This window comes from Frieseomelitta varia, unplaced genomic scaffold (assembly GCF_011392965.1).
Source record: "Frieseomelitta varia isolate USP_RPSP 00005682 unplaced genomic scaffold, Fvar_1.2 scaffold_323, whole genome shotgun sequence".
In the NCBI taxonomy this organism is placed as follows: Eukaryota; Metazoa; Arthropoda; class Insecta; order Hymenoptera; family Apidae; genus Frieseomelitta; species Frieseomelitta varia.
In genome coordinates, this window is record NW_025110061.1 from 77,147 (window position 1) to 92,845 (window position 15,699).

Below are 15,699 nucleotides of genomic sequence, written 5' to 3' on the forward strand. Positions count from 1 at the left end.
CCAAGTGATAATCGTCGGAGTCGGAAGGATTAGACGAGAGTCGAGAGGAGTGGAACTAGATACGAACAGCAGCGTGGCTCTGCTCGCGAAACGTCGCGAAGTCTAGTGAATATTTTAAGACCGACAAGAGGCGGCGCGGGCTGATTCACTGGCTGCCGTGTTCGCGGCACGTAGAAGGAGGGTGATCGTAGGATAGCGGGCGATCACAGAATGCGCTTTTTCTTCTTCTTCTTCTTCTTCTTCTTCTTCTTCTTCTTGTTCTCTTCTTTCGCTACGTAAATCGATCGACGGGGATCGGGACCAACTCGCTCGATCGGACGGTGCTTCCGCGCCTTCGTTTCGACGACTGGCCGACGAAACGACGAACGAACGAACGAAGCTGACGGACGCGGAGAGGTGAGAGGAAGACAGAGACAGTGGGAAGGAGAGCAACAGGAGAGAAAGAGCGGAACAGAGATAGACTGCCTGGCGGTAGGAGAGCGAACGAGCGAAAGAGAGAGAGAGAGAGAGAGAGAGAGAGAGAGAGAGAGAGAGAGAGAGAGCGAGTCACATTCCGAGCGGATCACGGATGCTTATAGAAGCGTTGCGTAACGGCGTCGGACGGACGGCGAAACCTCGGCGGCTGCTGCTGCTGCTGCTGCTTGGGTCGTCGAGTCTCGTCAAGTTCGACGAAAACCCCGCTGCATCCTCTCCCGGTGTCGAGCACCCGGTTCCGATATCCAACGCCATCCCGGAGACGGCCACCACTCGTCCACTCGTTTCGAGAGAACTCGAGAGCAAGTGTGTCGTCGCGCAGTGCCGATTGACCCCGACAGGTGACTCGAATTTAGATCTCGAACAGCGTCGACTCGAATCGCGTCGTCGATTCTCGGGACGGAGAGAAGAGGCTCGTGTCTCGTGGCGCGAAACCCCAGCTGCCCCTCGCTCGATTCGGGAAGATCGGTGACGTGTTTTCGAGCTGGCGGATGGACGTGTGTGGATCGAGAGAGAGAGAGAGAGAGAGAGAGAGATCGCATGATCGATAGATCGAGTGGTGAGAAAGATAGGGAACGAGGTGAAGGAGGAAGAAGTGTCGAAGAACAAGTAATCGTGTTCATTAGGGTGAATTATTCGTCTGAAGTGTGTTTCAAGGCCGGGGGGGGGTAGTCACGGGATCGTCGATATGTAAACCGTGAGCGATCGTCAGCTCGCACGGAATCGGGATATGTTTCTCTCGGGTCCGTTGCTGTCCGACCAACGGCGACTAAAATTAACCCGTGTCGAATCCTAGAACGTCTAGCCTCGCTTCGGGCTGAATTTCGTATTTATAGATCGTACACAAAGAGAGGAGAAAAAAAAAAAACCGTATCCTTGACATCCAAATAACCGATCGGTAATCGATCGGTAATCGATAAGCTCGAGCGCTGAAATACTGGAGAAATTCGCTAGACGCTCGCTGGTTAACGATAAACGGGGAATCGTAGACGTAAAACGAGCGTGAGCACGGGAGCGGTTTTCGAGCGTGATTTAACGTTCAAGGAGTTGATCGCGGCTAATTGTCAGTGTCCGCTGGTCGACGTTTTGGAGTGATCAACAAAGGGTTGTTGGGTGATCTTGCAGAGGTCCGTCGGTGCTACGCGTGAGACGAGAAGGTGGAAGGTGGAAGTGACGGTGGAGGGAAGGAAGGATGACGGAACGGCGTTCAGCAGGGGGACGGCACGCGTGCGGTTTTTGGTAACGGGTCAGCGGGACGACGATAACGAAGACGACGAAGACGACGAAGACGACGGCAGGGAGGACGAGAACCACGACGACTACAACGACGACCACGACCACGACCACAACCACGACGAGAAAGAAGAAGAAAAAGGACGAAGATTACGACGTGGGTGGTGGGGAAAGAAGTTGTTGGTGGAGGAGGAGGAGGAGGAGGAGGTGGAAGACTAGAGGGAGAGAGAAAGAGAGAAGTGGTGTGTTGAGAGATGCAGCAACAGTCAGCGCCGAACGGGGTGGCAGGTGGTGCCGAATTGCCTCAAACAGGTGGCATAAGCTCGGCCCAACCTGGAGCGACAGGTACCGCCACGGCGGCGTCTAATCGTGCCCAGGTTAACGGTGGCAGATTCGATTTCGACGATGGCGGCACCTACTGCGGCGGTTGGGAAGATGGAAAAGCTCACGGGCACGGCGTCTGCACGGGACCCAAGGGCCAAGGTGCATATTCCGGCAGCTGGCACTATGGTTTCGAGGTCTCCGGTGTCTACACCTGGCCTAGGTGAGATCAGACAAATTTGCTTTCTTATGAATTTTCTGGCATGCTTTCAATACCCGTTTGCTCCGCCACTTCTAATCCTTGCCTCCGTTTCAATTCACCGTTTCATTCGTCGCGTTCTTCCGGTGAATTTTCGGGTTTCTTGCTGCTTCGTGGAAAATGAAGTCTCTGATTCTAGCCGCCTTTGTCAATTTCGCTATGCCCACCTCTCTTTTCCGTTCGTTTCTTTTTCTCTACACTTGATCTTAATAACAAACACGGAGCATTATAAGCCGAAATCGGGGAAAGGGAATTTAGCTAAGATAGAAATTTACCGAAATGAATTACGTCGGTTTATTATTATACAGGGTATCTTAATTTGTTTCTCTTTTTGTCAATACTTTTGTGGGTCAATACGTGTCAAAGATGTAAATGTTATGAAAATATGGGTCGTTTAAAAATTAATTAGAAGAATGACAATTGATAATTTGTAAGATGCAAGATTTTCTAAAATCCCGACGGCCAAAGTAAGAACGAAACGAAATTTTTCGAAAATTTCTAAACAGAGATGAATATTCAATTCGAAAAAGAAGAATTCTTTCTCGGATACAGTCGATACTGTAAGTACTGTTGATTAAATTATAATTCCTCGTCTGAAACGCCACAAAGCCATTAGAACTGTCAGAATTCCGTTTATGCTTTAAACGATTTAAACAAAAGCCGCAGTTGCTCTCTCTCTTACTCGTTACGGATTAACCAAGCCAATCTCCACACGTATTATTAGTTTCGCGAGCGAGTAAAACGTCCTTAATTAGCAATACGACGGCAAATCAAAGAGACCTTGAGTTTCATTGATAAAGTTTTATCGATTATATTCGTATATAATTTTTAAAATGAAAGAAAGGGAGAAAGTTTCAGAATGTAGAATTTATTGAGGTTCAGGCTAGAAACTATCGACGATTAAGGTATAAAGTTTCCATCGGAGACATCAGAATAAAAAAAAAAAAAAAAGAGAAAAACTTTGTAACAGTGGAGAGTATACAAGCTTTTATTTTTAAAAACACACTGAACGCCTATAAAATGTCTAACAAAAATTATAAATTGGTCATTTTGACCATGGTACCACCAGTGTTTTAGTATACACGATAAAAATTGCAAGAATTTTCCAAATGATCTAGTACGAGAATAAACTAGTCTCGTATTGTCGTTCGTCTTTTACATCGAAAATTCTCGGCGTATAAAGAAATGGAAACGGACGTGGCATCGATGCAAATGAAACTGGTTCAGGCTCGTTAGTTCTCGCTGGAGCGTGCACGCACGAGTAGGATACACCGAGCATACCATCGATGACTCGATCGCGTTCGGAAGCTTTCGAACTCGGCCTCCCTATCTGAAGAGCTGAATCTCCACTCGCAAGAGGATTAAAAAAAATCACAACTTACTCGACGGTCTGACTCGAAAAAAATTCTATATCGATCGAACTAAATTTTGTTCTAATTTCTTTTGCCATTGTAACAACATTCTCTCGATGTATGTACATATGTATGTAGGTAACGCTTTATATAGAGTTAGATCGGGCAAAGATTCTGTCAAAAGCGAAACGAGAGTTTTTATAGATTATGTACCTTTCTGGAAGTAGAAGGAATAGAAGTAAATCTCATCTCTCTCTCTTTCTCTCTCTCTCTTTTTCTCTGAATCCCAAAGATGACATAGATCGAGATAAAAACTTAAAGAAAAAACGCAGGATGCGTTTAGAGAACATTCTAAAATGTTATAGTTGAGATGATCAGGATCAATGTGAGGTGAGCAATTAACCTAGATCATCAAAACGATTAATCAAAAAGAATATTGTACTAGTAGGAAATTTAACCATGCATAATCATACTATGGGAAAGGCTCGTTGAGTTTATTTACAAGATTTTCTCGAACGATAATTTGCCAATTAATAATAAATTTGCCAAGATTTACGAGAATAATTACAGACTTGGTTGTAAAATCGCAATATAATATAATTTCTCATAGAATCGGATGTCAGTTTATAATCTGTGAAGTTTATTCGTGAAATTTATTATCAAACTTGTTACTGTTAAGGTGTTTATAAATATCGATATCGTGCTAATACTAATAATGTTAGTTTAATGCAAGAGGACCAAAATATTACAATATGTAGTTGTGGATCCCCAATGTCTCCTAACTGAAATAAACCTAAATCTCATAGATATAATTGGAGGACATCGAGAAGACTTGAATCTAAATTGCAAAATCCTTTGTATCGTGCATGGAATTGAATGCACCGGATAAAAACAATTATTATGTGAATATTAAAATTCATCAAAGTGGAGATATAGATAAAAGAAAGGATTAATTTATATTATTGCAAACTGTGAGATTATCGCTACGATATTGATCACACTGACGTCTTTCACAATCTGTGATTTTATTTGAAATAATTTTTAGAGTTTTCTAATACATCTATTCACAATACTTATCAATTGTACTTTTTTCCGATTTGTAGACGCAGACGATTGATTTATCGATAGAAAATTTCAACCGATAGCGAAAATGTGCCAGAGTAGATGTTACTACGCTATAAACCACTCAGATCTGTATTCACCGATAGTACACGATATTATTTTACGCCCGTTTTAGGTTCGAACGTGTTGCAATTGATTTGAAACTCATTTAGACACATCTAAAAACCGTGTTTTATAAATTTCGACTAAATTATATCTTATTCCCTAATAATTTTTGATATTAAATACGTCAAATATCAGATATGATACAATTACATTAATACAATATAATTATTTTTTTCAATAAAACGGTGCAGATAAGTTTAGATAGTTCGAGAAGTAGCCAGTTGCTGCACTGGCGTTACCCTTGCTCAAGATTTCTGATAACGTGTTTTTATGCTGTTTGAATTCTTCTCGCTACTCGACTTCGATATGATTCATACGATTCAATTTGTAAACGTCGCTTTCATCCATTAGCGAGAATTCGTGTGCTTTATCTTCATGGCTACGTGAAAGAAGGTCGATCCATTTAATGGAATTTCACTGTATATAAGTAATATGATAGCGTGTATTTACGTATATTTGTCATAGAAAATTAATGCAGTCTCTCGAACTATGTGAAAGCATAATATCGAAAAGAAGAAAAGAAAAAAATTAATTATTGGCAAATACTATACGAAACTATGCTTTCACAGAGTCTCGTCTGTTAAAATTTTGGACTATAATATTTTATAACACAGCCGCTTCGTGTCTCTAAGCAATAATGTTGTCACACTTCTTCGCAAATATTACAGTTTTTTTTTTTTTTTTTTGAAAACATCACACTTTGCTGCAATTTAGCACGAAATGCGCAAGAGCGTTCATAAATATTCATATTCAAAGCTCTGAAAAGCTCGTTTTAATACACGCTCTCGGCCAGAATTTTAGAACAAGCGTTTGCTTCCTCGGGCGAATAAAAATATTCTAAATAAAATCGACCTCAGGTTCGCACGATTTTAAAATAGTCACACAAATCAACCAGCGTGCCACCGTTTCTTTCGAAATTCTAATTACTCTTTCAATGAAGCGCACGAACTCGCATAGCCGTCCATTAGATTAGCCTATAATATTCAGTGCGACCTATTTACGATACCTATCGCGATACCCGATACTAACCGCAAACGTCGCAATCGCGATGCCTCTGTCCATCAATCACACGCCGTGCCGATGCCGCCGATCGATTCAAATTCATTCAAAAAAGAAAACATGGGCCAACATCGAACGACTCTCGAATGATCGTGCATCAACTCTGACCGCCCTAACTTTAGCTGATTTTATTCTATCGCCGGGGGCTGTTTCTAACGGCGTCAATTCGAGATGAACGGGAGACCTTGACACGTATCTCGGTATATACCTGGGAGGGAATCTCTCCCGATCCTGAAAGTGGGTCACCGAGTGCAAGGACAACGAGTCCCGGTCACTGGGATAGTTCAGCGGTTAGGACCTAGTTCACGGACGCGTCCGACAATCGTTTTCCCCGAATTTCCAGGACTTTCAGCCAGCGGATCTGACAGTGGAGGAGGGGCGGGGAAGGAGGATAATCCCCCGGCTCATTGTGGAATCCCGTTTTCTTTCGTTCTCTTCAACCGGGAGACGCCTCGAAAGAAATTACACAATCATTGCGTTTCGGGATTGTTCCCAACTAGCTATCTGTTCTCAAAGTCGGATCAATGCAGAGGGTAGCGTTGTGTGTGACGTTTGCATTTATTTGGTGGATTTCGTACTTGTGGGCAGGAATACAAAGAATGCACAGGTGATACGATATTTGGTCTAGCGCTTGGTAAATCTTTGGTCACAATTTTTTTGAATTTTATCTTCAGGAGGATACGAATTTTCGTGAGCGTCCATCATTGTTTCTACCAACTTTTTTCAAGCGATTACAGTGATCACGTGTGTGTGTGTACGTTTTATTTTTCAGAAGAGAAATAATAATTATTTCCTTTATTTCCTCGTGTGACGCAACAGATTTCGATTTCAAAAATTTGCCAATTTCAACAGTGCAAAACGTACGAAATTTATTTCCTTTGATGATCTATGAAGCTCCTTCTCGAATAAAAAGTTCCTTCTTTATCTCCTTTGATGTATAAAGATCTTTATGTATAATTTCTTCGAATTAGAAATATTATTCCTCGTGCAACGCAACAGATTTCTATTTCAAAAATCTGCCAATTCCAGCAGTGAAAAACGTACGAAATTATTTTCTTTGATGATCTATGAAGCTTCTTCTCGAATAAAACGTTTCTTCTCTATCTCCTTTGATGTATAAAGATAAAGAAGAATAATTTTTTCGAATTAGAAATATTATTCCTCGTGTAAGGCAACAGATTTCGATTTCAAAAATCTGTCAATTCCGCCAGTGCAAAACGTTCAAGATATAATCGTTGAAAATGTTTCGTTTCTCCCTACGCTCGAGAGGAAACTACGTTCTGCTTCTCGCCGAAATCAAAAAGATGGTGCGTCGAAAATCCCGGAGGTGCTTTTCCATCGCGCCGAGAACCGCGGTAACGTAACTGACATTGCGCGACTATATTTGAGCCGCCGATCGTTCCGGAAGAAAATTCTGTCACGCGGCTTTAAATAGTCCCGGTGCAACGAGAGCTCGTAAATACAAGTGTTATTAACATCGGCTGGCGCGCGCGCGCGTCGTTTCAACGTATAGGGGAATTGACCCACATTTTTCTGTATTTTTAGTGCGACGGTGGTTCCTATCAATGGGAACGCTCGGGATTAGGCCGAAATGAAAAAAAAAGAAAGAAAGAGCGCGTGGCCGCGAACTCGGGGCGTCACTGCATTTAGAGCGTGCGGTGAAATTCAACCAAGAGAGAGAGAGAGAGAATTCAGTCATTCGGTCGGAAATCATAAATAATTCGCTGATCCCTGTAGCGTTCGGTAACCGACGTTCGACTACTCGGATAATAGGTCACGTTGATGCATCGACGCCTCTTGGATTGTCCAAGAATATACCAATATTATCGGACGTCAGTTATTGGGACAGCCGAATTATCCCAAACATCCAGATACCGAAAATTGTCTGCCCGTTTCTCTGTACTTGTTACAGAAAGCCTATTGCAAATTTCCCCTCGCTCGCCCGGCGGGAGCAGCGAAGGTTTCTCGCTGAATTGGGTCAATGTCACTGAAGGTCTACTTCCTCTGAAAGTAAAGGTGTAAAAAGTTTCCTAACAAACGTGTGCATTTACTGCGAACTCATATTTTTTTCGGATAGAGGGAAAGAAAAATTTCGTTTACTAGATATTGCACCGCAATTTTAATCTTTTTCTTCTTTGTTATAATTTGGTTAATTATTTTTTATATTTTTTACAATTTAGTTAATTACTTTTTATATTTATTACAATTTAGTTAATTATTTTTTATATTTATTACAATTTAGTTAATTATTTTTTATATTTATTACAATTTAGCTAATTATTTTTTATATTTTTTACAATTTAATTAATTATTTTTTATATTTAGTTAATTATACACGTAACGTTATAAAAATATAAAATTTTAGTTTACGCTTTTTTGAAAGTTGCACGTTCATTTCTGAAGAGTCTCTTGAATTTCCTCGTTTCAGTGTTAATACGAGTCGGAGTGATAAAAAGTTCGTGTTAACCTGCTTAGGTTGTCGTGCATCCTGTGCGTATCGATTAACCGACATTAACCAGCCGTGTAACAATTACGAGAACGTGTACGTCGTAGATTCCGTGGCGGCAAACGTGACAGAGAAATGTCGTTGGAGAGATCGGGGCTCGATCGTATCGCGAGCCTAAGTCACGCACAGGTCGAACGTGTTTCTAATTGAGACGTAATAACACCTTTGCTCGATTTCGTTTTCAGTCTATTCGCTTATTTCGTGGGCACGAATTAAGATTTGATAACGGAGGTGACAAATCGGGGGAACGTGATTCTCTCACGTGAGGAAATTAAGATTTTAAAAAATACTAATTCCTTATTTTAGAAATTGTCGTGTAATTTCCTCGATTCTCCTTTGAAATTGAAACACCCTCAAATTGCAAAATTAATCTCGCAATTGTAAAATAGGAAATTATTATAATTGCAAAATGGGAAATTATTAAATTACAATTTTTTAGATTCGCTACTTTCTCTTAAACATCTGCACAGACCGCTGGAAAACCAAATTACAATTAACACTCCCCTTTCGGAGTCTTCTTATTTAATATTGTTGGTACATAAAGTAGATAAATTCTTATTTTTATAAAAGAAAAGAAAAACAATATTTCGCGCGTAACGTTGAAACGAAAGTCACAAATTAGTCCAATTGGTATTAATAAATACCAACAATACAACTCTAGTCATTCATCTGATATTTTAACAACTGAAAGAAATCTTATATTTTAATAATTTAAAGAAATCTCTGTATCTGCAATTTGCAATCTCTTACTGTGTGTATTATTGAATAATCTTCGATGTGACAATAACACAACTTTCCCGAATTTTCCATTACCTACAATCGTTAAACTATAACTATAAACCAAAGAATTCTCTGCATCTAATTGATATATAATCATTGCACGGAAATCTCCGAAAGCAATGAAGCGGCGAATTTCAAAATTTCAATTCGCTAGAACAGGGATCGCGAGATAATTAAAATGGAAAATGCTCGTTTCATCGCGGATGGAATCTGTTAATTACGCTGACCAACCCTTGTCGGCTAGCTATCGCGCGTGTATATGCTCAACAATTCAACGGCCGGCTCGTTCGATAATCACAATGCGCAATTAGCGAATATTAAAGATCCTGGAGCGCGCTTCTTTCATCGTTCTCGCCTTTGCAACGGTTGCCTCCGCGCGATCGTCAAAGTGCGTGGCGAGCGACGCTGAAAAGGGTGGAAATACCGCGGGAAGAAAATAGAAGGAGCGGCGACGGGGAGAGAGAAAAAAGGGGGGAGGAAAAAAGAAAAAAAAAAAAAAAGAAAGAAAGAAGAAAGGAGGAACGAAGAGACGGGGAGGGAGCTTGTGTTTCTCGCTACCACGTATCTGGGCCGAGAGACTCCGTCGTTTCGTTTCCGTCTAAACTGGAGCAAGGTCTTCGTCAAGTCACGTTTTCCTAGGGATGTCCGATAAATTACGATCCTGCCTCCGCTGATGACAAAACCCGCGACCGTGAACGACCGTGGTACCGTTTTTTCGGTTGCAATTATCACTGTCGTTGGTCATAATAAACCGGTGGAATTTATTCGTTCGTATTTACGGCAGCTTCGCGAGTCACACTTTGGACAACGCTTTAGAGATTAAAGAGGAAATATTTCGTCGACGAGGTGTTGAGTTTACGTTGCTTTCGGGATCTCTGCACTTGAAACGTCCAGAAATGGTGAATGGAATAATTTACGTTACGAGGGAGTTTCAGTCCCGGTTCACTTTGGAAACGGAAAAATCAGATTAAAGTAACGTGGCGAGAAATTGTTACTGATGGTGGAATTAGGCTCGCGTTGGATTCGTACATTTTTTCTCGATCGAACAGCTGATTTACTAAAAATTTGTTGAAAATGAAGCTGAGAATTATCGTAATTATCGACTAAAACTTGTCGTTGATCAGTGCTTTGTTTTAACAGTTCTTTTCTCAAACAGCGTGACGATATTTATTAAAGCGTAATTATTATTTGAAACGTGCAAGGAGTTGTGTAAATCGGAACATTTCGAAATTATTCCATTATTTCTGGAAAGAATAAATTTCGCGTTAATGCGATACGTGTGTCGGTAACAACTGTTGCATATAAATTATGGAAACTAATAAACAAATTCCACTGAAGCGAGTTCGTGCACTTTATGCAGATTTTTATTATCGATAGCTGACATTCGTGGAAATTTCATCCATGCTGGTCTTCAGAATTTACTTCTCATTTAGATAATAAAACCAATTATATGTATAATCAAACATTTATTTTCTCCTAAATTTAAATTTCTAAATATCTTTCACTAAATATACAGATTTATAATAAATTTTCCGTAACATTGTCATAGATATTCCATTTTATTTGATTTTACTGCACGTAATGTAATCATAGCGTTCCTTATTTCGTTAAAATATCAATGAAATTTTTTATAAAAAAATATATTCGTAGACATTCTCTGCGTCAAACAACTCGTTCAAACGGTCTCGTCAATTACTCTAAATGTTGCAGCATCGGTACGAATACCAACCGATTTGTCAATTTTCCGTATTTTTTTCCAGTGCAGTCTTCGATGCTCGATTTTCAATCATTCTCTCTTGTTAATTAAAACGAGCTCCGAAGCTGTTTACGAGCACGAATATCATAGAGATTCGTCGAACTGGTAATTCCCAGCTAATCTCTAGCGAGCAAGCAACAGATCTCAGAAGGTTAACTGATCTAAACGCGAATATAACGTATACGTGACGAGTGTTTTGCTATAACTGTGAATTTTACGTGTTCTAATGTCTCGATAAATATGTTAATGGTTGTTCGAGATGTTAGCGATAACGTACAGTCGATTAAGAAATCAGTTTTGGAAAATTTACTAAAGGAAGTATTGTACGTGAATTTTTGATCTAATGTTATAATATTTTGCCAGCATGTTGTCGTAAAGTTTATATCCGAGTTAGGATTTAGTAAATTCAAATTTACAGAAATGTGCAGATTACACAGTAAAGAGAATAGCTAAGTCAATGACCGATGAAAAATTGTCAATAATTCAAACTTTATAAAAGTGATCACTTTGTAAAGGAAAATTATGTTGATCTCAATTGAAAGTATAAAACCTCTACTTTGACAGTATTGAATTCGTTTTGTTCAAAAATAAATGTTCTATCGTGTAATGAGTTGGAAAATACTTCTTTTTCGAAAATTGTAAAAATTCAAACGTCTCTAGTGACATTGAAACAATTTTTTTCGTGACTAGATCCATCATTATTTTGAAGAATGAAGTCTCCTCTTTACAACGAGCCCTTAGAACTTGCTATATAATTTTCTTTTCTTGGATTTTATTGAACTTTGAATATTATGATCAAAATTTCAGAAATCCTAACATTTCCGTCAATCCTAATGTTCGAAGTTCAATAAAATGAAAAAGAAAATTGTACAATAGATTCTAAAGGAGAGAGAGACTTCATTTTTCAAAATGATGAAATCACAGAGTGGATCTAATCACGAAAGAAATTGTTTCAATGTTTTCAGAAATATTTAAGTTTAGAAATTTAAAAGTTTACAAATTTAAATTTTTCAGAAATATTTAGAAACAAAAAGGTATCTTTACTTTTTAACCCGCCAACACGATGTAAAATCATTTTTGAAAAAAGAACAAACTCAGGACTATGAAAGTAGAAGTCTTAAGCTTTTAAGTAAGACTAAGTGGATTGTTACATGATTTTTTCTTCTACGAAGTTATAACAGTTTAATTTGTCAACGATTTTTCATCGTTATTGGTTCGGTTATGCTCTTTATTGTATATTTTATGTAATAGGATTTCAAGACACATTTTTCATGCATCAAAGTATTAAAATATACATAATTTATATACTCATCGTAGATACAAAATACCCAAAGTAAAATTATACTGTAATATCGTGTGCATAAATTAATTCAGTTAAACAGTTAAAATGTTATTTATACTTCGTAAATAACATTACTTCGTCCGATAAATATACAAGCAAAATTACGTGAACGCAAATAATGTTTCTGCTTAAAATTGCAATGAAACAGCCCGATATTTCAGCTTGAAATAATAACAATTAGAATCGAGCAGATCTCTAGATACCTAACCAATTTGCACGCTTAATATTTGGAGAGCGAAACAACGAAACAAAAGTAGAATCTGAATTGAAGTCGCGATGCAATTTGTTTCATTTAAAAAAAATACAAATTGTGCGAGTGACGAACAAAATATCGCGGACGAAGAAAATTAAACTTAATTATACACAGTGGTGAATTTCGTTTTCTTTTTTTATATATATATAAGAAGCTTTTTTTTTACATGATATAGATGTTTATCAGAGAGGCGTGTATTTTTTCCACAAAAGCATGTTTGTCGCAGCGTGTCATCAGTTCGTGCGTGTTTGCAAACAGAATCGACAAAGAATTTGTTCCTTTTTGCCTTCGCGTGGCGCAATATCGAGGAAAAGAAAAATTCCCCTCGAACGAAATGCGAAAAAGAAAATTGCTCCCTCAGATCGTAGGGATCTGTTTCTTTTTCCCTTCGGGTGCCGACGAGGATTTACTCGTGCGAGAAGGGAGCAGCCGTCGCGGAACAGAGTTGAAAAGCGCACAGGTATTCGAAGCACACGAGGGAAACTGTTGAAAAGACGAAAAAGCATTTCGATAACGAGTTCCTTTCGTATCGGCCGCTACGAGCAAAGTCTGATTTATTTCGTCTAATCCCTGTCGCTTCTTCAGATTAGATTAGATTTAAAAAGAGGAAATAAAGATGGAGATAGAATGGAAAATAAATTTTTGTTTGTACATATCTACTTTCATTTCATAAAATGTCATTTGAATTCATAGAAACGTGTAATCGAGGATTTGTACAATTTTTACGTGTGAAGATTTTTAAATCAATTTCGAAGTAAAATTTCTCTTTGAAATGTATATCGTTTCAAATACATAAAATTTCTACGAAGGTTTCGAAATCTCTGAAAAGTAAAAATACAAATTTGTAAAATTTTTCTGCATAGAGTATGGTGAAATACGAACTATTAAATTCACGAAACTTCTCAAGTCGTCAAAAATGCACCAATTCTAAGTCTATGAAAAAAAAAAAATTAGAAATCCTTTCAATAATTATAAACGAAGTATCTCGTCAGTAGCTTGGGAAATTCACGTTTTCCACGGCTAGTTTTCAGAGATTAATTTAGAAAGCCGCCCTCTGGCAAACCATCGATCTCGCGAGATTGAAGAAACTTCCCTTTAACCACTTGCGCTGGCAACTGATTGCGGACCATAACGAGCGACCAAACCGTATACAATGATCCGTCGCTTTCTTTTTGAACTTGTCGGATAGAAATTACTAAGAAGTAATAAATTTATTATTTGTTTTGCCCGGGTTTTATACTCTACACTAAAGCCGAGGAAATATTGCAATTTTGAGACGAAATGGCACGTCGTTCCAGCGCAAGAGGTTGAAATCCAAAGCAGCAGGAAACTGTTAGACAGAAACCTGATTAGCAAAGTTGCTGGCGAGCGCAACAAGTCCAGGTAAGTTCCTCCAATTACCCTGGCTACTAGCATCGAGGCTGGCCAGGGGTGGGGGAGCGAAAAAGAGCGAGTGCATTTCCTGAAAACATCCTGCACGTTGCATTATCACCCATCAACGTGTATCGAATTTCAGCGGATCGGTTTACGAAGGCCAGTGGCAGAACGGGAAACGGCATGGCCTGGGCATGGAGACTCGTGGACGATGGATTTACCGGGGCGAATGGAGTCAAGGATTCAAGGGCCGATACGGTGTCAGACAATCGACCACGTCCACCGCGAGGTACGAGGGCACGTGGGCGAGCGGACTTCAGGATGGATACGGTTCAGAGACCTACGCGGACAGCGGTGAGTTCTACTTTAATCGTGCCTCTGTCTAGATATCGCGAGAACGCTGGGAAATTTTCTGCGTCGTGCGTGGGCGGCGAAATATCCCGGGGAAATTTTTTGGTACGGTTGAATGGGACGTGATGTTTACATAGAGCGTCCCTTTTCTGGCAATTTATGCCGTGTTTAAAGAGAATATCACGCAGTGGGAAGATATGCCCACTGATAGATATTCGAGAAATGAATGATTCATGCGAAGGGGATTCGTTATTTTAACGGGGTCGGTGACGGAACGAAGAACGAAGAAATTAGTATGTATCTAATGGAGTAAAGAGAGGCTGATTAGACTGACAATGATTGCTGTCTTCTTCGTCTTCATTTGATCTTTTTTTTTTTCTTTTTTTGTAATTCTTGATCTTACTTTGGTGTTTCAATAATCTTCTACTAAGAGGCTATTAACCCTTCACTGATAAAATTACGAATATTGGATACTGGAACAGTTTAAGTAATATTACAGAACAATTTTTGTATCGTTTAATTTTGGAATTTTTAGCTCAATCTTCGTCAGAGAGAACATAAAATTCAGTATCCAAAAAATTACTAGACACTATTTGAAGTTTAATTCTACAACGTCAATTGAAATTGAAACATTTGATCATTTCCTAAAAGAATTTCTTTTTAACATCTCTTAACAATTCGAATCGACTCTTTAAACGTTTCAACAAACACTTGAGCGGCTTGAAACGTTTAAACGCTCAAACATTCGACTGCACAGACATTTCCACATATTCTAACAATAGATGCGAAGGACTAACGTAGCCACACGCGCGACGATTATAATTTCTATACAAATTTCTATACAAATTTCTATACTGTCTGCGACGACCAGGCATCGACAGTCGTGAAAACGGATCATTCGCGGAATTAATTCTGATTCGATACGGACAGAATCTTCATCTGCTATACGAACGATCGGGGGAACACGGCAGCAAAAGTTGACGCGTAATACGAACGAAATAAAGCTGTCAGAAACAGATCAAAGAATACGGCGTATCCTAGACACCGAAGCAACTCGTGGAAATCTGTGTCAACTCCAAGTGACAGGGCACGTGTCCCGGGCGTAGCTATCGATCTGATCTCCACGCGGATTAATCGGCTCGAACCTGTCGATTTTCCACGACCATCTTTCATTTCCAATTAAATCGACGCAAACCGCAGTTCGAATTTTTTCCCGTACAATCCTGCGGTTATTAATAAGCGTTTTAATTGCTGGCCTGTCTCCGAGAGACGAGAGCCTCTTTTTTCGGACGAAATTTGGATGGTTGCCAATTCGGTGATACATTCAACGGGACTGTTGCACCTTTACGGCCATTCTTTTTCACATTTGCTAATTGATAAACAAAAGTATCATTTCATTTCGGGGAAAAGTA

General features: G+C 39.3%; 1 protein-coding gene across 1 annotated transcript in view; it reads left to right on the forward strand.

Annotated features, from left to right (window-relative positions):
• The first annotated feature begins 522 nt into the window (after positions 1-522).
• LOC122530042 (junctophilin-1-like) overlaps positions 523-15,699 on the forward strand; it is a 55,810-nt gene continuing 40,633 nt past the window's right edge. Inside the window, exons 1-2 of the mRNA XM_043656672.1 lie at positions 523-2,251; positions 14,079-14,290. Of these exons, the coding sequence (XP_043512607.1) occupies positions 1,962-2,251; positions 14,079-14,290 (502 nt within the window). The 5' untranslated portion in view covers positions 523-1,961. The remainder of the gene's footprint in view (positions 2,252-14,078; positions 14,291-15,699) is intronic.